We start from the raw sequence: 24,224 nt of genomic DNA on the forward strand, positions 1-24,224 counted from the left end.
TATAAAGGTTTAAAGTCACAGAGATTGACAGGCAGATATAAACATAAATAAATTATTATCATATACATACTACACACTGAATGAAAGCCCTGAATGTCTACTTTTAGGAGGAAAACAAATATACAAATATATACAAATATAGTTTGTCAGTAATTGGCTATTGAATGCAGCTTGCGCCCACCAGAGAGGATTTCAGAAAATGCATGGACCAGAAGAACTATTATTCACAAAATAAGGCCTATAGCGAAATGTACATACTATATACCGTATGAAACAGAAGACTCTCTGCTTTCATAAGAAAAATACTTCTACTGTAATAATAATGAAAATCACACCCCTGTGAAGTGAGCAGTGCAATGTTGCGCAACATTGCACTGCTCACTTCACAGGGTTGCGTTTTGGACGGGGGTGGGCTCATTTGAATCGTGTCGCCCCCCTGGGGGCGTCTTTGGGGGTCTCAAGGTTCGGGGACCCCCAAATGGTAACTCTGTCATTCCTCCAAAACAGTTGAGAATTGATAGTTACCATTTGGGGGTTCCTGGGGGTCTCTGGGGGTCCCCGAACCTTGAGACCCCAAAGACGCCCCCAGGGGGGCGACACGATTCAAATGAGCCCACCCCCGTCCAAAACGGTAGAGGAATGACAGAGTTACCATTTGGGGGTCCCTGGGGGTCCCCGAACCTTGAGACCCCCAAAGACGCCCCCAGGGGGGCGACACAATTCAAATGAGCCCACCCCCGTCCTAAACGGTAGAGAAATGACAGAGTTACCATTTAGGTACAAACAAAAAAATATATATATATTTTTTTTTTCCGGCCGGCCGACCCACCCACGGACCGGCCGACCTATCACACCGGCCGGCCCATCGGTGTATAGCGCTGTAAGTGTTAATAAACACTAAACAGAAGATAGCTATTTATTTATTTATTTTGTAGCGCTGTAAGTGTTAATAAACACTAAACAGAAGATAGCTATTTATGAGTTTAATCTTTATAGTGTTCCAGTCCCAATCTGAAAATGTATTTTCTGTTTAACAAAACGCTGGAGAGACATGGAGACTCATGGAGACTTACTGAACAAAGACTCTACAGCAATGAGTACTATCACAATATAGAGCTTTTTAACACTTATTTTAATCAAAGAAAATCACTTACACTATCTTTAATTCATAGAAAAAGTTGAAATATGGAGATACAAGCTAGTATAAATAATGCTGGTGAGTTGACTGACAGTATAGTGAAGACGATAACAGTGATGTTGACGCCGTGGTGAGATATGACATTGAGCAGCGGTGGCTGTGTCAGCGGTAATTAAAATAACTAATTTTAGAGGTTTATCTGGTGGAAAGCCACGACATGACCTGGATTACATCAAATCCAGACAGGATTTATAATCCAGCACACTATTCAACTCTCTCACTCTCTCTCTCTCACTCCCTCTCTCTCTCTCTATCCCCCACTCTCTCTCTCTCTATATAAAGACCAGTTTTGTAAACAAAAACTGGTAAACAATAAATATAATACAAAATGTTTCCATTGAATTAATAATAATAATAATAATAATAATAAAACTTTATTTGTATAGCACCTTTCATGACATGAAATGCAGCTCAAAGTGCTTTACAGAACAATGGAGAATAAAAGAAAGGCAAGGCAACAACATTAAAAAACAAGCAGTAATGCAATACAGAGAGGACATGAATAACAAAAAATAAAAAATAAAAGATCAATTAAAAGCAATGTTGTAGAAGTGGGTCTTGAGCTGAGCTTTAAAAATGTCTACAGAGGCTGCCTGAATTGCTGCCTGAATTGAGATGTATTTACGTAAATATATTTGAAAAATTGCTAATTGTCTTTTATTCTGAGTGACAGCAAAATCTAGAAATATAGCAATTTTTGTTTCAAAAGGTTTATACCAAGTTAGCCTTCCTTACATGGAACTAGAAAACTAGAAGAAAGAAAATTCAGCACAATTCTCATGGTTTTGTAACAATCTAAACTCAGGAACAAAAGTTCGGAAACTTAACTTTGGTCGATTATTTCTCTGCTTTAATAATACCAATTGGTATTGTATTTCATATCATGTAATCGTTGATTAGTCACCTCACCTTTACAACGAGGTATAGCTTGTAAGGATCGGGCGATCGTGGAATGAGCAACACAGCTAAACGTGTGGGTTGCGGAATGGGATGCCGTCCCACATCAAAATGTGTCTAGGTTAGGTTAGGTTGGTGACCAGCATGAGAAGGAGGTGCCAAGATGTTGCGGCTGCATTTGGATGTTCCACCCGCTACTGAGTTCCCCAACCCCATGGTGTTTTTTCCTTATTACTGTGTGAGAGTGCAATCCTCCAATCCACTAAGAAACTCAAAGCAAGGGTTGAATTCCAACCATTTGCCATTTTGGCAATTTTTAACTGTGTTGCTCATTCCATCTCTTTATTCCGTTAATTGAATATACATTTCTCAGTTTAGATGTATGATTGTTTTGTTTTGTCTATTTGCTTTGGCAATGTAAAGCCCCTTTGAATTGAATTGTTGAGGGGGGGGGGGGGTAGCGCATCCGGCTATAGGTGTGAACGATTTTGCCGACATGCTAATGAGGTCTATTCAAAATTTAAAACAAAGGCGGCTTGCATGCTGTAGTTTGCTACTACACAGACATTTGCATGCGCAAGGGCTGCCAAAGTAGGCTATCTTTTGTTGTTTTTCTTGTTTTTTCGCCGCCTCTCTTCGAAGTTAGCCCAAAGGACCCGACGCCGGTGCGTGCAAGCTTGCATGGTGGTGGCGCATACGCAGTCTAACTTAACTGTAAGCGTGTAGATCTGCTATTGTCAGCAGAGATGTACTGTAGAGCGGATGCACACACAGAGAGGAGCTATTTCGGAAGCGATTGAATCATGTGTGGATGTCAGGATCCTAATGAAGTTATGGTTGCAGACGAGTGGTTATAGTGGTTATACACGGTTGTCCCTGTTTGGTTAAAACCTTTGGTGTCTTCTCTGTTCTTCAGCCTATACAGGCAGATACAGTTCGCGGGCCAGCGGTCTCAACCAATCAGACACAGCGCTGGGAGGAGGAGGCAGCGTGGCTCAGCTGAGTGCAGGAGGATTGTATCTACCAGACTACACCGTCAAGCAACTCTCAGACCTACTCATTATCAAGGTTGTACAAGCACACAGCACATGTACACACATGCGGTCGCGCACGCACTTCTAGCACTCCACATCATTGTTATGATTCTTATGAACAATCACAATAGTGATTCTCAAATATTTCTATTCCCCCTAACTAACTAATAATTAAAAACTAAATGTAGTAAACCCAAAAATGTAGGGACCCATAAAAATGTGTCTGTGACCCGCACAACATGGGTCCCGAGCCAGTGTTTGGGAACCAGTGGTATAGGGTGTAATCGGTTGAACCAGTGGTATAGGGTGTAATCGGTTGAACCAGTGGTATAGGGTGTAATCGGTTGAACCAGTGGTATAGGGTGTAATCGGTTGAACCAGTGGTATAGGGTGTAATCGGTTGAACCAGTGGTATAGGGTGTAATCGGTTGAACCAGTGGTATAGGGTGTAATCGGTTGAACCAGTGGTATAGGGTGTAATCGGTTGAACCAGTGGTATAGGGTGTAATCGGTTGAACCAGTGGTATAGGGTGTAATCGGTTGAACCAGTGGTATAGGGTGTAATCGGTTGAACCAGTGGTATAGGGTGTAATCGGTTGAACCAGTGGTATAGGGTGTAATCGGTTGAACCAGTGGTATAGGGTGTAATCGGTTGAACCAGTGGTATAGGGTGTAATCGGTTGAACCAGTGGTATAGGGTGTAATCGGTTGAACCAGTGGTATAGGGTGTAATCGGTTGAACCAGTGGTATAGGGTGTAATCAGTTGAACCAGTGGTATAGGGTGTAATCAGTTGAACCAGTGGTATAGGGTGTAATCGGTTGAACCAGTGGTATAGGGTGTAATCGGTTGAACCAGTGGTATAGGGTGTAATCAGTTGAACCAGTGGTATAGGGTGTAATCAGTTGAACCAGTGGTATAGGGTGTAATCAGTTGAACCAGTGGTATAGGGTGTAATCGGTTGAACCAGTGGTATAGGGTGTAATCAGTTGAACCAGTGGTATAGGGTGTAATCGGTTGAACCAGTGGTATAGGGTGTAATCAGTTGAACCAGTGGTATAGGGTGTAATCGGTTGAACCAGTGGTATAGGGTGTAATCAGTGGTATAGGGTGTAATCAGTTGAACCAGTGGTATAGGGTGTAATCAGTTGAACCAGTGGTATAGGGTGTAATCGGTTGAACCAGTGGTATAGGGTGTAATCAGTGGTATAGGGTGTAATCGGTTGAACCAGTGGTATAGGGTGTAATCGGTTGAACCAGTGGTATAGGGTGTAATCAGTTGAACCAGTGGTATAGGGTGTAATCGGTTGAACCAGTGGTATAGGGTGTAATCAGTGGTATAGGGTGTAATCGGTTGAACCAGTGGTATAGGGTGTAATCAGTGGTATAGGGTGTAATCGGTTGACTTCCCAGCGTCCCACGTACGGTTCTCTGCAGTGCAGCCTTTGATCCTGACTGAACGCAGACATCCTCTCTCCATTCAGCCGTTAGCTTTAAGACAGACATCCTCTCTCCATTCAGCCGTTAGCTTTAATCACCGGGAAAGAAGTGGACTCCATTTCCACTGTGCATTCAGCCCTTTCTATGATGGATGTGTGCTCTCACATTAACCCTCCTAAACACATTAATGCGCCAAAAGATATTTCTGTGACTCCCCTGCCGCCACTACTAAAACCCTATGCTGCATGTGCATGACAAATCTATCTCTTCTCTCCCACACGAAGATATACAGTAGACTCATTACAATATGCAAAGCACTGTGTGGGGCAAACATACATCGTGTATATGCACACAAGACATGCACACACAGAGGAGCTATTTCGGAAGTGATTGAATTGAATCATGTGGATGTCAGGATCCTAATGCATTAATGGTTTCAGACAAGACACGTGCCTATGTGTGTGTCACACGGCTGCATGGTTGTGGATTTTGTGTAGTCCCTGTAGTAGGCAATTTGATCTAAAATCAGATGAATCTGCAACGGTTCACATTCAGCCTCCAGAGGTTGGGAAAATATACGTGATCACTGTCGGGTGGAAACCTCATATGTCCAAAACTGGTCCTTTTTGGAATTCAAATTTCAAAGCAGATCTGTAAGCTCTTCACAGCGCGGTTCGAGCTTACGGATATTCTACTGCGTTTTGTGTGACGCTGTAGCGTGATCAAGTAGGGCGTTAATTCGTAAAATAAAATATGGAGGTTTCTGCCTAACAGCAACAGAAAGGTTAAATGTGAACGCTAGTGGGTGGCTTTTTTCTTATTTATTTTTTACAAAATGTTAAAATGATTACAAGTACCAACTGTGCACGCTCATGTGCATAACATTTTGGGCATTCACATTCAGGCTCTAAAATTTAAGGCATGATGGAAAAATGTGTTCCAATGTTTGTGTTCCAATGGATCCAATGTCATTATTTGTGTATTTGTTCTGGGGGGCATTATTTTAGGCACTAAATGATGCCCCCCAGGCAGCATACATATACACGCACTGTATCATGAATGAACACTGACCACCACCGCCATGTCAATATGTCCCCTCCTCCTCCGCCTCCAGATCAGCAGAAACCACTACCAGAACGCCCTGATGGCCACGCTGATGGACAGCACCCCCCAGACCCCGGACCCCTCGGTCCCAATGGTCTCGGACGCCAAGGGGAGACACAGCATCGCCCTCCCCCTTACGCACGCGCACACGCGGCTGGGCCTGGCACGCCTCGCGCACCTCCACCGCCACACCGGGCTCCGTGGCACCCCCCAGTTCAACCAGAGGAACAGGATAGTCCGTGAGTAGCAGTACATTAGAAGTACATTAGAAGTACATTATCCCCGACAGACACACCAGAGTTCTGACCCAGAGTTCCGGGTCCTATTGACATTTGATATAAAAACATAATAATTATCAAAAAATAGCGAAAGTACAAGCTCGCAGCGTGCCACGAAGTGATGCGCCGTGAGCTTGTATATCTGCTATTTTTGAATAGCCAACATATTATGGTTAACGTGGTTCAAATTATTGCGATCTGTGACGCTATATTAACTACTTTTGCTGGGGAGTGGGGACTCCATGGAACCTCAGACCCCACTTTGAGAACCACTGATTTAAAGGATGACCGAAATCAGTCTGGTTCTAGTAAGCAGAGACTGAATAATTCACAGGCCTGGATAGATAGGTAGAGCAGGTAGGTAGAACAAGTGTCCAACCTCCCAAATACGTTTTCCTTTCCCTGTCAGATATAGTACCAGCTCAGTGGCCTTGCAATTAACACCCTTGGCGCCAGCCAGCACCATAACCCGCGGCACCGCAGGTTATAATAATTACCCTTTGATAGGCGAACCTGCGGCGCCGCAGGTTTAAAGCTTTATATCAAAATCGACCGTCAGAAGCCAAACACATACCTCTACTGCGCCCAGGTTGCTAGGCAACCTTCAGTGTCCCTCCAGGCACAAGGCGAAATGCACGTGCACCCCATTGGAATCCTTGGAATCTTTCCTGCCTGTTTTCTCTGAAAAATACTCAAAAATCCTTATTTTTGTCAAAACCGTCCGGCGTTCAGATGTGAATAGTGATTTTTGATGGCATTGCGGCCGACATATTACCGTTTCTGGCGAAAGATAAACAACATCGCCAGCTGCTAGACTTCAATGTGCTTTCGGTTTCATCTCTGTGAGGCGTGTGGCACACATGGAAGCAGGGCTCATATACAGTGGACGTGAATCATGGCGCTGAAAGACAAAAATGACCACTAGATGGCGGCTCAGGGTTCGATCCCCCAGCCAAGTCATACCAAAGAATGTACAAATGGAGCCACTAGAGGCAAAATGGTACACAAATCCTACAAATGGTCTCCTAAGTCAGGGGTTCTCAACCCGTGGTTCTCGACCCCTAGGGGGGGGTCGCCAAATTATTTTGGTTGGTCCCCAAATTATAAAAACACAGAGTACATACATACACTTTCCTTAATGATCTTTCCTTAATGATTATATTTGGTTTCAGTATTTATTTATGATATATTTTCTCTATTAAGATTATTTTTGCAGTCAGTTTGTATTGGGGGTGGGGAGGGGGGCGGAGTGGAGGTCCCGAGACATGGCCAAAGCATTTCCGGGGGTCCCCAGGCAAAAACGTTGAGAACCCCAGTTTTAAGTAGGCATGGTGTGCCTCTCCTCCATTTCAAACTGGTCTTTATATAGAAACACATTTATTTTATTTATTTCACAGGTGTTGTGAATGACCTGATTGTGAATGTGAACGTCATTGGACTTGCACACTGATATAGGAGAAATAACAGATGGCAAAATGTCATGATTCCCAAATCAGACCTCATCAACAAAGACAGTTATGGAAAATTATAATATTGAGCATTGGAACACACATTTGTATTTAATTATCAATATGTCCGATACTGATTTCACGTAGGCTACTATATTCACATAGAATCTCAGTTTATCCGTTTTTAGAACATCTTATGGGGACAGAGCCCTCTAAGTGTTGTCAGTGAGACTGAAGATGGACTCTTCAGATTATTTTCCCAAATCTCGCGAGAGTGTGTAGCTGGGATAGAGAAAGGTCGATAACAACATTGATTTTCTCTTGATTTGTCTTGCAAAAGAAATGCCATTTTAGTATGAACATAATGTGCCCGCCCCATTTCACGCAGATACTGGAAGTAAACCGGAGATAGCTTGTCTTGCTTTTCCATCTTGGGTATGTCACAGTCCCTGTGACATACAAAGTCATGTCCAGGGGGTGTATTTGTACGTCAAGCTGCCTCACGCTACAGAAACAGGAGACAGGCCCTATGGGCCTCGTTCAGCAAAGCTTATTATACTACAAAGCCCCAATTAAACTTCCCCTTGTCTGGCCCTGGCAGATACAGGGCCAGAAATATCTGTACTCCCTACGGAGGCTTTGTTCAGACTGCAGGGAAATCACATTTTGTTTCTCAAATCTGGTCTTTAGGGCTGACTGTCCACTCTGTTATTAGATCTGATCTTTAGGACTGACTGTCCCCTCTGTAATTAAATCTCCACTCACTTATTTGCAAGTGATCAGGTCGGATTTGTTGTGTATTCAGACATTGTCAACATGTTTATCTCCATTGGCTGCTGTGGTAATGATGTAACGACATATGAGTAAATGCTTACTTTATCCTCGGCGTATGATAATTTATACAGATGTATACAATTACACAGAACACAGCCTTCTCATTCCTGCACTTTGGATGTGACTTCATAGTTCGATGTTGTGAGTGACGCTTTATATCATCGATGTCCGACAGCAATCCTGTATCTATTTATATGATAGTGGTCTGAAAAAGTATAGCTAAATTAGCCGATCTTCAAGCTCACAATGTGCCGCATTGCAATGCATTGTGAGCTGTTAAATCCGTTATTCTTGCTATTTTTTTAAACCTACACTGACATGCCCAAAGTATGGACACCGGGTTGAAAGTGGTTAAGTCTATGTGTGGGTTTTATAAATATTTAACCAATGAAAAGCATAAACAAGAGCTTGTGAATAACTAATAATCGATTGGAACACAGGTTCTGTTTTTCCATGTCCTGAAAAGCAACAATTTTGGACATACAAGATTTCACCTTTTTTTCTTCTTTTTTATATGCTTTTTTTTAACAGGGACAATACAAAAAAACATGTATCAACATGAAACCATAGTTAGAGTCCTCTGTGGAACACATTAGTATGTTTTAGGTGGGAGTGTCCATATGTTAATTATTTTCGCTTTGCGCAATTTGCTATTAAGCCCCTTGACCTAAAGACACTCAGCGCATAACGATTAGACGTGGGTCTGACCACCTCATAAACGCAAAAAGCACTGTTTGATTTGACACTTGAGCGGCTCTGGGAAGCTGGTAGAGTGTTGCCATGTCTGTTTATTATAAGCGGCTTATTTTTCTGTAAAGTTGCTTTCTGTGTAGTTGTTTTTCTTGTTTCTAAAGTGGTTATTTGGGCTTTTCTCCTAATGTTGTTTAAACCAGTGATCCTCACACAGCACATTCCGATGTCAATGATCCCCAGATGAATGCATTTGCCCAACTAAGGACAGCTAATCCAAAAATTAAATAAAAAGATTACTTTTGAAAATAGCAGATCTATACCAGCTCACAATGCATCACATTCATTCATTAAAACTATGAACTCTGACTGCAGGGGGATATATAATGATCATTATAACAATGTGCAAGAACATATTTAAAAAGAAGGAAGAACTTTATATTTGTGGACAATCAAAATATGTTTTTTTATTTTAATGTGGTGTCATTCAAATTAATCTGGATATGGCAGACTCACTATTTAGAAAATAAAAACATGGCACTTCATTTAAAATAGGTTACAGACCCCTGTTATATGCGCTTATTTTTATAGACCTATTTACTTGTTTCTATGAGACATGGCAGTTTTGCGTCTTTTTAAAAAAAATGTTGAGATTAGAAACGGCCATAATTCTTTCATTTCTCAACCTTAAAAATAAATAAAAACATCTCCATAATCCGTGGGAAATGTGCTTTCATATGCTGTATCACACCCGATTCAAGTCTCCTTCAATAAAATGCTACGAGCGAACTCAGCGAAGACCATACCATCGGGGCCACAGCATTACGCAGCACGCATTCAACTCATTCCTTCGTCGTGACTTGAATGAAATAAAATATAATAAACGTTATTTTACTGGTGTTTTTCAATAGAAACAAATAAAGAGCGTGTGTAGGCTACTGTGTGCAAGTGCAACAGTGCATATACATGCATGCACTAGGCTATATTTCTTCCGTGTCGGGATGGTGATTGAGCTCTTCAAGTTCACAGCCCGTTTGGTCTTTCATAAAAAAACGTTGATATTAGCCTATAAACACTCATGGTTCTCTCATTTCTCAACCGTTTTATTAAATGTAAAAATCTCCATATTCCTTAGGAATCTTGCTTTCATTCGCTGTATGGTACATGGTTCTATCGTTATCGAATTAATTAATTAATTGCCAATTTGCCAATATGCTGCTATCTACTCGCAATTCCATTCCGATCTGAAAGATGGGTCTGTTCTTTTGAGGCATAAAGGTGACAGCATGCAGTGCAATAGGAATAATTAACCCAAATGTGACAAAGGCATGTCATGTCTTCTATGGTGCCAGCCTGAAGAAATGTCATACCACGATCCCCAAAGTGCGCATTCCGTATGTGACATCAGCTGACTGGTAAAGAGAATAGTACGGACATGTTGATTGGGTACGTCTCAAACACGCCTTAAACACACCCATGACTAATTCAAGGCCGTTTTGCGCACTCCGCGGGGTGTCAAAAGCGCTTCTTAACATGCCCAAAATTGCAATATGACATACTACACGCCCCCAGATCATAATACTGTAATTAGATTAGTAATATAGAAGTAAGTAAAATAGAAGTCCTAAATCGACCCCTAGGAGAGATAACAGGCAAATAACAACAATGCTAAAATGGTGTAGACTTATTGTAAATTAAGTAGCCTGGCTAATGCAAGGTGTTTAACAAAAATGTAACCCCTGAGAGCAGTGGATTCGTCCGTTATCACTGTATTAAATATACGAAATCAACCGTTATCAGGACGTTGGAATGTGGCTAATATGGCCATACTGGCATACTGGACATTGTGGTGTTTGGCTATGTTCACCCGGACTGCACGCATGCATGGTGGTGCAGACTTAGGCCTGACTCACACCTTCACAACAGATTGATGTATAGCTGATGCATGAGACTTGTTTACTGATGCAAGCTCGCAATGCATTTCCAATGGGAGTCACATGGTTTGACACAACATTTTTGTTGTATGAGGGGGAGGGGGGCAGTCGAAACACAGCCGAAAGCCGTACAACAAAAATGTTGTGTCAAACCATGTAACATCCAATGGCCATGACACTTACCCTTTGTTTACATCTAGCATGCATCAATGTTGTATGCTAGATTGAAAGGTGTGAGTGAAGCCATAGCCTGGTCAAGGACTTCCCCTGCTGAATGTGTCATTTCCAACTATATTGTCAGGGCATGGAAACTAGGGGCTAGGCTACTAATATTTACTATTCTCTGCCTATCGGGGCGTAACTCGGACGGCGCTGAGTCGGGTATGGTGGCCTTCACAACACTCGGCACGGCGCCTTCTGTGGTGCCTCACATGGCTCAAGGCCACCAGACACGGCGCGCCTCCGTTATTGACACAAACATTTCCCAGTATGTTGATTATCATTATCATTACTGGGGGTATTTCTAAGGTGCTGATTACGAACATTCTCTTGATTATCAGGTGATAACATCCAAAACGGACAGCGAGCGTAAAATTAAACCATGGGACCGTTTGGTTTCATTTGACACGAAAGAGTTAAAGATGATCACTGGTTGAAAACCACTGGTCTAGAGGGTTTTCCGCAGGTCCTGCATGGGTTGTGTTATAAGAGGGAATTTATCACATAAGCCGAGCGTCCCTCGATGTCCCTGCATGGTGAAAACACAGACACGCAAAACTGGCACAGTGTGGGATAAAGTCACCCTGATTGGTTGCAGGGCTTAGAGAGGATTTCCTTCTTCACATAGTACCATCTGTCTTGTGTGCGTGCACACACACACACACACACACACACACACACACACAGTGTGTGCGCCTGGCATGCCACCCTACGTGTGTGGCTGTGTGCGCATGCCTTGTTGCGTGAGTGCATGCACGTCGTGTGCGCATTTGCCCATGTGTTCATGTGCAGTTTGAAGTTTTGTCTTTAAAGCTGCTATCAGTGAGATTTGTTGGTTATTTATGGCATGGGGACATTTGGGACATTTCATCGCCCACCATGGGTGATGAAATGTCCAGTGGTGGAAAGTAACAAAGTACATGCACTCAAGTACTGTACTTAGTAAGTAAAATTTGGAGGTATTTGTACTTTACTTGAGTATTTGCAATTTTCAATAGGCAAATATTGTACTTTTACTCCACTACATACATTTGACAGCTTTAGTTACTAGTTACTTTGTTAAATTTGGTTTACAAAACATACATTAACCACTTCAGCACTATATACATTTTGGTCATTAGAAAATAGCCGATCTACAAGCTGAGCTTTTAAAAGTAGATCTTTTTTATACATTTGAAAAACTGAAATGAGACATTCTGCATAAAGAGTACTTTCTACTTTTTGCACTTTCAAGTAGACTACATGTTGATGCCAATACTAAGTACATTTTGAATTCCAGACTTTTACTTGTAACAGAGTAGGTCTACATTGCAGTATTGATACTTTTACGTAAGTAAAACATTTGAGTACTTTTCCCACTACTGATTGTAGGTAATCATTTCATTTGCCACTTTTAACAACACAAAGTTGTATTGCATATTGCCCTCTGCTGCCCTCTACAGGAAGCATGACAGAAAAGCATGTTTTCCTAGTCTCACTACTCCAGTACAATTTTGAGGTATTTCTTTTACGTTACTGGGGTATTTCCACATTTCAATACTTTCCCTTGTGCTCCACTACATCTCGGAGAAAAATATTGTACTTTTATTTTTAACCACTACAAATATTTAAAAACTTTAGTTGCTAGTTAGTTAATTACTTTGAAGATTTTGAATAGTCTACAACAGTGGTTCCCAAAGTGGGGTCCGGGGACCCCCAGGGGTCCCTGAGGGAGGGAGTTCCAGGGGGTCCGCAGCTAAATGATAGTTTGGAAACAATTGGACCCTTATGGGTCTCTAACTCTTAGAGTGTACAAATGGACGGGTCCGTTTGGTGCCATATCACAATAGTACAATATCCAAAATCACAGACAATATCCAGTCTAATATCATGCTATGTATATAATATTGATACTAGGGATGTCCTGATCAGGCTTTTTTTCCTCTCGATCAGAATCCGATCATTTGAAAAAATGACGTGATCAGTCCTGATTTCCGATCATGTGATCCTATTGGGACAACCCTAAAACAGAATATGTCTACATTGTGGTTGATACTTTTGCTTCTTCTCTACAGGTAGTAAATCGGACGGCCAGAGTTGTCCAAACGACAGTGATTTCCTGCGCCTCGATGAGATTCCCTACATCCATGAGGCCCGGCGGGAAAGCCAAGAAGACAGTGGTGAGGAAATAAGTAAGGGATAATATCTGGCTATAGGTGGTCATTGTCAGGGAGATAATTCACGCTTATTACATGGCTACCTAACATAAATTGATAGATTGATCCAAAACACAACAAAACAAGTATTCCCGCTGGCTGCGTCTGCCCAGCTGCAGGGCTGGAGCACTGTCGGAAAATAAGGAAGTGAGTTGATCAAATCAATTTTCGGTATACTGCTTCGTCTATTTCTCGCTCAAATGTTTTCAAAAACATTTTTGAGAGCAATGTTTAGCTGTAAATGACATTGTGTGTCACAGTGTGTGTGTGTGTGTGTGTGTTTACATGGCTGTCATGTTGGAAACAGGCAAACAGCAGTAAATCAAGCGAGGCGCAGCTGCGCAGCTGGTGCTCAGAGGGTTTGATTAGGCAGCAGTCTGTTATAGAGCGGAGCAGTCTCTTACCAAGAAATAACACACTCCAATCAGAATCAAGCGTTCAACCAAGCCATGTAATAATATGTGTATAATTCAGTCATTGGAGCCGTGTGCAGTGCAAAAAAAAGGTTAAAATATAGACATTTCTGCAACGACATAGTTCATCTCTCCCGTGTCCGTCCCAGATGGCGTGCCACAGGGCTCCGACGCGTACACCTTCAGAAGCTCCGCGTCTCTGTCCAGCCCAGAGGAGACCATTGGGAAGAAGATACTGCGTAAAATAAGTGAGTCAGTCATGGGGCCGTTTGTCACGAACCGATGCAGCAGCAGCACATACACGCCTACACATTGACATTTGTCCAAGCTTCTCCCGCAAGCATAGCAACAGTGGCAGCAGATACATTATCGTAGCAACAACTGATCTGTTTAGTACAGCGGCTAACAGCCATATTGTGAGAGAACCTTTCACTTGGTGATACAAGCGTGAAATTTGGCATGAACATGCCTCTGGGTCACCTCTTTAACTTTTTTAACCGAGCCAGCGAAAAATCCAATATGGCGGTCATTTTTCAAGATGGCCGCCAAATAAAAAAGGCCTTTTGTGGCGGTTCTGGACAACCATGCGTGCGTTCGACTCGAGACCGGGCACTGCACTTCCTGTGGGTGTGTGGAATTTGAAGTTCGTTGGGGGCGAACGGTTTCTTACAAATTTTAGGAAAGATTTCACCATTATAGATAGAAAGATAGATTTTATTTTATTTTTTTATATATATTTTTTTTATTCTTTATATTTATATTTTATTTTTTTGTTATTATTTTTAGTTTTCATACTGAAAATGGTAGCAAGCTAATGCTAACTTAATGCTAACTTGGTAGCATGCTAATGCTAACATAATAATGCTAACATGGTAATATGCTAGCATGCTAACATAGCATGCTAACATGATAATGCTAACATGCTACCATGTTAGCATTAAGTTAGCATTAGAATGCTACCATTTTCAGTATGAAAACTAAAAATAATAACAAAAAAATAATATAAATAATATAAAAAGAATATAACTTTTTTTTTTTAAATAATAAAAAAAACTATCTATCTATCTATCTATCTATAATGGTTAAATTTTTCCTAAAAATTTTAAGAAATGTAGACATAGGCTAACATTTAGATGTGGCGGCCATCTTGAAATAGCACCGCCATATTGGATTCTTGGATGGCTCGGTTAAAAAAGTTAAAGAGTTGACCCAAAGGAAGGTTCATGACAAATGTCACGCTTGTATCACCAAGCGAACAACCGTTCCAATGATCTGCTATATTGCACGAATTTTGTGTGCGTGTGTACATCTGTAATCCACGTAACTCGAGAACCGTTCGCCCCACCGACTTCAAATTCGACACACACGTTCCACACACCCACAGGGAGTGCGGTGCCCGGTCTCGAGTCGGCCACACCCATGGTTGTCCAGAACCGCCACAAAAGGCCTTTTTTATTTGGCGGCCATCTTGAAAAATGACCGCCATATTGTATTTTTCGTTGGCTCGGTTAAAAAAGTTAAAGAGGTGACCCAGAGGCATGTTCATGCCAAATTTCACGCTTGTATCACCAAGTGAAAGATCGTTCCTATTATCTGCTGTACTAGTTTGTGTTCCTCTCCTTCAGCGCGGATCCCCCACCCCCGACGTCTGTCACTTACTGAAGGTTCAACGTGACTCATTGTTACTTTAAAAAAGGAGTAGTTCTCCCAAAGAATTACTTATTGAGTAGTCTTGCGTCTCTGCGATATTGTCAGGGAATATGAGTCTCATATTTGATAGTAAAGGTGGCCTTATATTAGCCGATTTTTTTCAATCTGAAATCTGATAGCACCACACACTACAGGATAATCGTCGGAGCGGGGCAGAGCAAATATCAAACATTCTTGATGTTGATCGGGCCGATCCCGATCAGCCCCGAGCAGATCGATTGAGTCGGGCACCCCCCGAGCGTCAAAAATGATTATCGACTAGTGTAAGGCCACCTTAATTCTTGCCGTCAGATGATTCTTCATATCCATGAGTGAAACCGCCAGGATCATTAGTTTTGGAACGCAGTTCTTATTTGACGTGATATTCAAAAGTCTGTGGAAATTCGGAATGGGGGAGAAAAAAAAAGTTATAAAAACAAATACAAATCAAAACTAATGAAAAAGGCAAATAACCGTGCTGTACACATGAAGGATGTTTCTTCATTTACTGTATGTGTAGACAACTATGCCAACTAAAAGAAAAAAGGGTTTTTGAATAACGTTTTAATAAGAGTTCACAGTGAACAGTAAAATAGCTCAGAGCTGAGATTTAAAGCCATGCTGTCGCAATTACCATCAAGCTGTTTCCAGACAGGTACTGTCACTCTGAATGGTGCATTTTCAAAAACCATCTTCTCCCCTCTAGGTAACAAGAAGAGGAACAAGTCTCGAGATGACGACGTGTGTCTGGAGGAGGGCATGGAACCAGAGCCGGTGACGAGCTAGCACAGTGCCACCGGGGGAGAGAGAGTAGAGAACATTGTTTTATAGGTCTCTTACTCAGCGATTCATCTCCACCAGGGTATCCTCAACCACCAACCAGCCCATGACACTCCGCACGCAGATCACATCCTCACAGGAGACTGAGCCAATCCTTTCTGCTGATCAAACTCAGGTCCACTGCCCAACAACTAATACCCCACCTCCCCTCCGCTTCAGACCCCTCTGCTGGTCTGAAGAGGGACAGGTCTGTCAACTCCATAATGGATACACCTAGCCTTAAAGCGGACTGAAGAGTTGACATCTATGTGTGAATTATCTTGCGTTTTGCCTCGGAATACCCAGGCTTTTATTGTCTTTCGCATTCGGCAACAAAAAAAAAGAAAGCCTGGGGGAACGAGACACATTTCCTGGTCTAGGAGTGGGAGTGAACTACAGTGCAGAGGGGCGTCCCTCGAAATATGGTGACGTCACTTTTCTCCACCGTTTTCTACCAGGGAGGGGAGGGAGGGGCGGAGTTGGGCAGGGTCTCAGATCGGTGAACCAATATTATCCAGCGCATGAGTAATGCGCTACCCGCCTCTCTAGACCAGAATGCACGCTGGCTGGGACAGGCTATCTTGCATTTATTGTGTTTTTACACCCATCCCGTCTGGCCACTTGCGAGGCTAATCTGAAGGGACCTGCATACCTCAGACCTGCATACCTGAGACAGGATGGGAGTTGATGGCGTTGTAACGCTTGAACACGTGACCTTATCTCTGGTAGCTCCACCCCTAAAATTAAGGGAAAGCGGATTTGTGTATTTCCCCACGAAACGTTGATGTCACCAAACAATGAGGTCAAACGCCAGTATTGGGCGTACAGGATGTACTGAGAATCTGTGACGTTTTCATTTAACATCTAAAACCTCTCTCCCATGGAGGTGCATCATGTATTATTGAAACATAAGCATGCCGGGCCGGTCAATTTAATAATTTAGCTTTTTAGGTTACCAGTGAATGCACCACCAATTTACCTATACCAAGGGCATCAAGAGTAAGACCACAAAAGATCATTTATATTTTGTTGCACAATTGCACGTTTCTTCAAGTGTCACATGACAACAATCACATATTTTCAACTTAAAGCATCAATTATAGTCACAAGGCTGTCAGACCTGTGACCGTTGATCAAACAAGGTATGGAACAGCGTCGGTCTTGTCATGTGTGACACAGTTCCCACATACTGGAAACCAGAGTGGTGTAAAGAGAGAGAGCGGCTGCAACAGAAGTCCAAAATACTTGATCATCACAACACTCATTTAGGCCAGGCCTCCTATACATGAATCATCCTCTGGTCATTTGAATGCAGTATACAGAGGGGGGGGGGGGGTGATTCATTGTCAAATGCATAGATTAAAATATTGATATAGTACGTCTTAAATATGTATGTCTTAAAAAAGAAACATGGAATTAGTGTCAACAGCCAATGTTAACTGCCTTGAAGGCGCGAATGTTACCTTGGTTAACAATCTGATTCTTGAAACGTCTTAACTTTTAAAACTCTCCACTGCTAGTGTTCACTACCAGGTACTGGAAATAAGCTCCATGATCTGGGATGGGAATTGCTCTGGAAAAAAATTGATCCATTGGAATGAGTTGTTGTCACTCTGTCTTTACACCACTCTGCTTTTTCTTGTACAGGACTGTAACTGTCCCCGTCTGCCATGAACGATGCCATCTACCAGTGTTGTTTTTGGCAGCAAATTTTGATTTTAGTTTTAGTCATAGTCCCTTGAATAGTTTTAATTTAGTTTCAGTCACATTTTAGTCACCTGGAATGTTTTAGTGTTAGTTAGTCTAGTTTTAGTCGACTAAATGTCCTAAGATTTTAGTCGACTAAAGCGACAGTTGATACGTAATGACTGAAAATGACTCGTACTGGATCTCTTGTCCACTAGTACCTTCCTAAGATTTTAGTCTAATTTTTATTTGTTGACAAAATCATCAGTTTATTTAGTCATAATTTTAGTCATCATGGCTTAGTTTTTATTTAGTTTATATGTAGTTTTCGTCGGTGAAAAAAGGTAGTCGACGAACATTTTCCGTCTGAGTTTTAGTCGACGAAAACAACACTTCGGCTCTGGGGCATATTATGCTCTCAAGTGAGGGCAAGCTTCTACGTTGGTGGCAAGGAAAGTAATGAAAGGAAGGGACGTGAGTCACGTGACTGACAGGACGCCGGGAATGCGCCAAATAATGGCGCACTTCCACCCTCAGTGCTATACATGTCGATCCAATGAATTGCAGCGGCGAATGAGGTGTCTATACCCATCTATCATCTATGTCTATGCCAACTACTGCCAACTTAACACTAGCCAATATCCAATAACAGCACACTAGCCAATAACACCACAATAGCCATATCCGTGACTAGCCAAAGCCAATAACAGCACACTAGCCATTATCCACTAGCCAATAACAGAACACTATAGCCATTATCCACTAGCCAATAACAGAAAGAGCACAACTCGTCCAACCACAGACACCATGTCCACACAGAAGAGGACATGTTGAAAGGAAAGCCATATAGTTTACACTACAGTATGCCCAACATGAATAACTGCCAAAAGTGCTGCACTCAATGCAAAGCGGGCAGGGTTCGATTTGTAAAAAGGGACATTTTCAAAAACAGGGGCATGGAACCCCCCCGCAACAAATTGAACCCTGCCCAAGGGGTATGTGCAATACAAAAAAAAATGCCCCATTGCGAAAAATCTACTTTTTATTCTTTGGGAGGAATGCCATTTACGAACTGACTGGTAATTAGGAATAAGATAGCAATATCAGTCATTGTACAGTACATTAAACACCTCCATATCGAGATGACATTGAGAGGATGACTATTGATGCTTTCACAAAAATATTTATACAGTGAGATTTTTGATAAATACTCATCAGGAATGCCTATATAATAACTAAGTGGGTAGATAGAGGCAAATAATTCAAAATATAGAATTATGTATGTAATATATTCATATATAGCCTAGCCCCAATAAACTCACATGTCCACCCCTTTTGATACACAATTTGGCGCCGTTTCTAAACAGGTCTTCATCAGCATGTTGTCTATATCTAACCTGACGCTGCCAGATCCAAGAAGCTTGCTACACAAATTTGTTTCACAGCTTATTGGGATCTGGGATCTCGGAAGCAAATTCGATGACGGGGCTGTTCGTTTTTCAAGATACTTGGTAGATGATTGGATGAGACCGTCTGTCTATCACCGTGTGGGCGTGCAAACACAACCAATCATATTGACGTGTCTATATAGCTTCACATCCGGTTTCGCACATATCCCGCCCTTAGCTCACGCTGATTGGTTCGGTACGGAACGGATCGGTGTTAGCTGAACTCCCTGAGAGATCCCAGATGGAAGCTGTGTTGGGGAACATGGTTACCCAATACAGCCCCCATCTGGCAGCGTCAGGTTAGTCTATATCTATACCTATTTAGTTATTTTTTTATATACTCGGTAGAAAAGATATAATCCTTAAAACTAGCGGTTAACTTTACAAACTTATCACGCAGCTTTTTAATGCTACGTTCCTGTAACAGTGTGGTTTGCCTGCATGGTGTAACTCCATGCTCCCGACAGCATCTAAAGGGCGTTTGGGGTTTGGATCACTGGTGCTACAGGGCAGGGACGTGCAGAGAGCGTTGAGAGGGGCTGAAATAGCGAAAATAGCAGATCTACAAGCTGCGACGGGTTGAGAGCTTGTAGGTCAGCTATTTCCGGGGCGTAACCCAGCACTCTTTAGCTAGTGGAGATGCGGTGTAACGACATGGATTTCTAAACTTTGTCAACGCAAAATACTGTGTTTAAGTTCAGGAGACTTCGGGAAAAAAGCAATGCCTTCCGGCATGGCGTGGAAAGGAGTGGCATTTGAATTTCTTTCACCATACTGAAGTAACTGCACTCGTGATCTAGAAAGGGCAGTTGTTTTTACAGACGGGTAAAAGGGCAGGGGCTGAAGCCCCCTTTGATGTCTATGTGTGCACGTTCCTGTTACAGGGAAATTAACTCAACTACTTGGTACACCAGTGCTAAATAGGGATGGAGCTCGTAATTTTACGAGCACCGTATCGATCAGGCTTATTGAGACCGGTTTCTTATCGAGCCCACTATCGAGCATTTTCTATTAATTTGTGTAAGGACGGGAGACGACAAATTCAGAACAGAACAAGCATCTTTTAATATGGCCTTCAAATACAGTACTTTTCTAACAGACAGAAGGCAATTGAACTTTTTTGGAAAATAATATTGAAGAAACTGTCAACTGGTTAATATGTGTACCGTCACTTTAAAAGTGTAATTTTGTTTACCTGGCTACCTGGATAGCGCTGGTTGGCAGGTATCAATACACTTTAAGACTGACATGTTTTTGCCAGAATGGGTGATTCGATTTATTTCTTGACCACCTCTTGTCTTGCTTGTTTAAACATGACATCATGGGCCGCTACGCTCGATAACAGGCTTGATAAGCCCAAAGCTTATTGATACCGGGTACTCAATAAGCTTGTTATCGGGGGGTTTTCTTTTTGGCTATCGGGTGTCGAGCTCCATCCCTAGCGCTAAACGGTTATGAACTGGCTTCTGAACATAATAGGGCAGTGGTTCCCAAAGTGGGGCCGTGGTCATTGGCCCTTGATTTTGTTAAATTTAGGTCAAAAAGATGAAAAGTTCATGCTCACGTGCGCTATGGGGGCCCTGCAAAAATGTCCGGCCCAGGGACCCTCGTTGGGGTTAATCCGCCTATGGCTCCAGGGGGTCCCAAGCTAAATGATAGTTAGGAAACAAATGGACCCTTATGGGTCTGTAACTCAGAGAGTGTACAAGTTCCATTTGTACACTCTCAGAGTTAAATTAACTTTGATATTACAATATACATTGGGGTCCCAGAGATAGAAATCCCATTAAACAGAAGACCCGTAGAGCCTAATTCAGGTCAAACCGGGGGCCCTTGAAAATGTTTGAGAATCACTGCTAGAGCCGTAAGAACCTCCTCTTATGGGGGTCCTTGGCATATCATTTCCATTGGGGGTCCGTGGGCTAATGAGTGTCAATTTGGGGGTCCTTGACATGAAAAGGTTTGAGAACCACTGTACTAGGGAGTCTGAAACAGTGGCTGTGTGCATGTTTACTTCTTCTGCTGTTCCAGCTGTAGAGTTAAGCCCACACTTTGTCGTACAGCTGTGTCAAATCACTCATAACGTGAGCTGCAGCACGGCCGTGCGTCAAATATATAAATGAGGCTTTTGTCTATCCCCTGTAGAAATCCCCGTTTGTTCTATAGTTCTGCATGCATACTCAGAGAGGGTTTACAGAATAGAGACCCTCCCCTCCCTCTAATAAACAAGGGGAAAAAAAGATGAAAGCCATGGTAAATCTTGTATCCTAGAACAGGGGATTATATAGGTTACTTCATGCTGCTTAGTGATGAAGGACTCGGCTTCAGGCTTTGGTCGGGATCACTTGGTTTTGTTTATTAGATCCCCCATACTGTAAAGATGTAGTTGTTGACTGTCAAGGAGAGGGGATAGTGTCGAGTGCATAAAGTACAGAAAGATGTTCCATGTTCTGGAAGGGAACATGGATACGAGAACTAAAGCTGTAGAAGAGAGGCAGTGCGAGGGAACGGCTGTCGTGATTGAATGTTCAAAGGTGATATGGCAGCATGGCCGTGTATGGGGGTGGGGTTAGCATATACATATTATACAGGTTATGTATGTACATATTATTTAGACATGGAATGCTGCTCAGTTAGAGAGGCCATTGTGCTTGAAATATTAGAGGCAATAATGAATTCTTAGATCCTCATGAAAATCGGAGCGTTTGCTTTAACTGCATGAAAGCTCAGGTCAAAGTGAAGCCGACCCTTATTGTGCAATATTGGCCGATGGCCACGCTCGTCAGAACATAGAGAGAGAGAGACATAAATGAGTTAGGTGACGCACACTGACGTCAACCCACTGCCTACACACACACACACACACACACACACACACACCACACACACACACACACACACACACACACACACACAGGGGGGTGATTGGGGACACTCGCTACAGATACAATTCATTCAGCCTGGTGAGGCTATGGAAGCACAAAGGATAGCGCACCGCTAAGCAAACCACAGTGACCTGTTCTGGCCCCTCTTGTGTACACACACTGAACACGCAAAGAGACGGCGTTTGATCTGACACAAATCAAAAAGACAAACTCTCTGCTGGTGGTTCACGGTCGAGGTTACATTGTTTTTTATTTGTATATGGAGATTTTCTTTAGTTTTTTTTTGTTGTACAGTAAAATTCTAAAAAGTTATGATCTAAAGATATGAATGATCTTCTATATGAAATTCTAAATAAAATTACTTAAGTACCAATCCCGTCATTCTTGACTGTGAATTTAAACTTGATCATTTGAAATCGGCTACAGCTCATGAAATGTAACATTTCAGATTTCATACGGCGTGGTGCCATGTGATAAGTCTCAAATACGTTCACGTCCAGTTGAAATCAATCATAATAAGACACAGAGACACCGTTCCTGGTTATTTATTTTCATGTTTTATTCATCTCGTCAATTCAAAATGTCAAATCAAAAGAGTTTCCTATGTGCATCATGTCTGGCTTCATAGACATGCTGTCTCTGTGGCCAGACGGTATAAACGTGTGGATCAATAGAGTCTTTGTGCCACTGAGGTGAGAGATGTTGAGAAGTAATAGTGCAATAATGCTACTCACAGACAGCTGCTGTGCAAAGTAAACATTCACTTGACGTGTGCCTGAGCTGAAACGTTACGACATTGAAGCCTGGGGGATGTTTGGTTGGTAGGCTGCTGAGGTTTGCAACAGTCAAGTCATGACTGACTCGGGCTGACAGGCAGCGTTCATCTGCGCAGTTTGTGCTTCTTTGCAACTTAAAAAAGGGATATTTCACTTCATTTCATCGTCTACTCAGGCTTATGTGAACGCCCACATAAGCACCCAAACTCCATTTTAACCATTATAGATTAATTGAAAATAGCGTCCTTTTTTCTGGTGACTGATAATGTCTAATACGTGAGGGGGCCGTGTTTTTTGTTGTTGTAGTGTTTTCATTTATTTTTAATAATTATGTCTTTTCCGTCCTCCTGGAGGAGGTTATTTTCCAAAACAATTATAAAAAATAAATGAAAACAGTAATTGAAAACACCACGTCACCCTCACGTAATAGAAGGACAATATCAGTGTTTTCTATTAATATATTATGGTTAAAATACAATGGGTTTGTATAGGAACGGGTCGGGGCAGCTAAAATGAATATAAAATAATTAAATACTGAATCAAGCAAATTAAAAACTGTCTGGGGTGTCTGAGTAGACAATAAAATAACCAAAAGTTTTTTTGAAAGTGAAATATCCCTTTAAGCCCACACGATGGTGCCACACGACGAAAATTGCAGATCTACAATCTCACGGCCGCGTCACGGCTTGCGAGATCGTAGAGTGAATATTTGTAAATAAAAATAAAACCAGAACTGATCGTTCTTCTAACTGTCACCGTCGTGGGACTACAGATGAACCCTGACGTATACACATCCTTAACCCCCCTGGCATTACTAAACTAGAAAATTCGCAATTTTAAAAAATTGCAGAGTGTGGTTGCCGCAGTGGCTTACATATGCCCCTCCCACTAATATTGCCAGCCAATTACAATTTCAAGTCACGCCTTAGATCATGCGTAAGTAATTCGGAGGGGATTTAACCCCCGAAATTCATGTTTTTGCGACAAACGGTTACATTTCTCGCATTTGCGGCGCCCCCTATGGATGAAAATGGAATTGCTTTTAGAACTTGGTTGATTGAACCACCCCGGACATGTGATTCAAATTTGGGATGGATTGGACATTCCGTTCGTGATTTATGGCATTTTTGTGATATAGGCCCCTCCTACTAACTTCGGAAGACGATTACGGCCGAACGATACGCACTACCAAAATTCTGCATCTGGTGTTTTAATCGGATATGTCCAGAGATCATGTC

The 24,224-nt window shown here is 42.2% G+C and overlaps 1 protein-coding gene across 1 annotated transcript in view; it reads left to right on the top strand.

Moving 5' to 3' along the window:
• Nucleotides 1-16,454, top strand: part of cnnm1 (cyclin and CBS domain divalent metal cation transport mediator 1) — a 41,090-nt gene extending 24,636 nt beyond the window's left edge. Inside the window, exons 8-12 of the mRNA XM_083775337.1 lie at nucleotides 3,012-3,163; nucleotides 5,683-5,911; nucleotides 13,130-13,246; nucleotides 13,833-13,931; nucleotides 16,079-16,454. Coding sequence (XP_083631463.1) covers nucleotides 3,012-3,163; nucleotides 5,683-5,911; nucleotides 13,130-13,246; nucleotides 13,833-13,931; nucleotides 16,079-16,158 — 677 coding nt within the window. The 3' untranslated portion in view covers nucleotides 16,159-16,454. The remainder of the gene's footprint in view (nucleotides 1-3,011; nucleotides 3,164-5,682; nucleotides 5,912-13,129; nucleotides 13,247-13,832; nucleotides 13,932-16,078) is intronic.
• The last annotated feature ends 7,770 nt before the right edge of the window (nucleotides 16,455-24,224 follow it).

This window comes from Protomyctophum parallelum (genome assembly GCF_964188405.1).
Source record: "Protomyctophum parallelum genome assembly, chromosome: 10".
Classification (NCBI taxonomy): domain Eukaryota; kingdom Metazoa; phylum Chordata; class Actinopteri; order Myctophiformes; family Myctophidae; genus Protomyctophum; species Protomyctophum parallelum.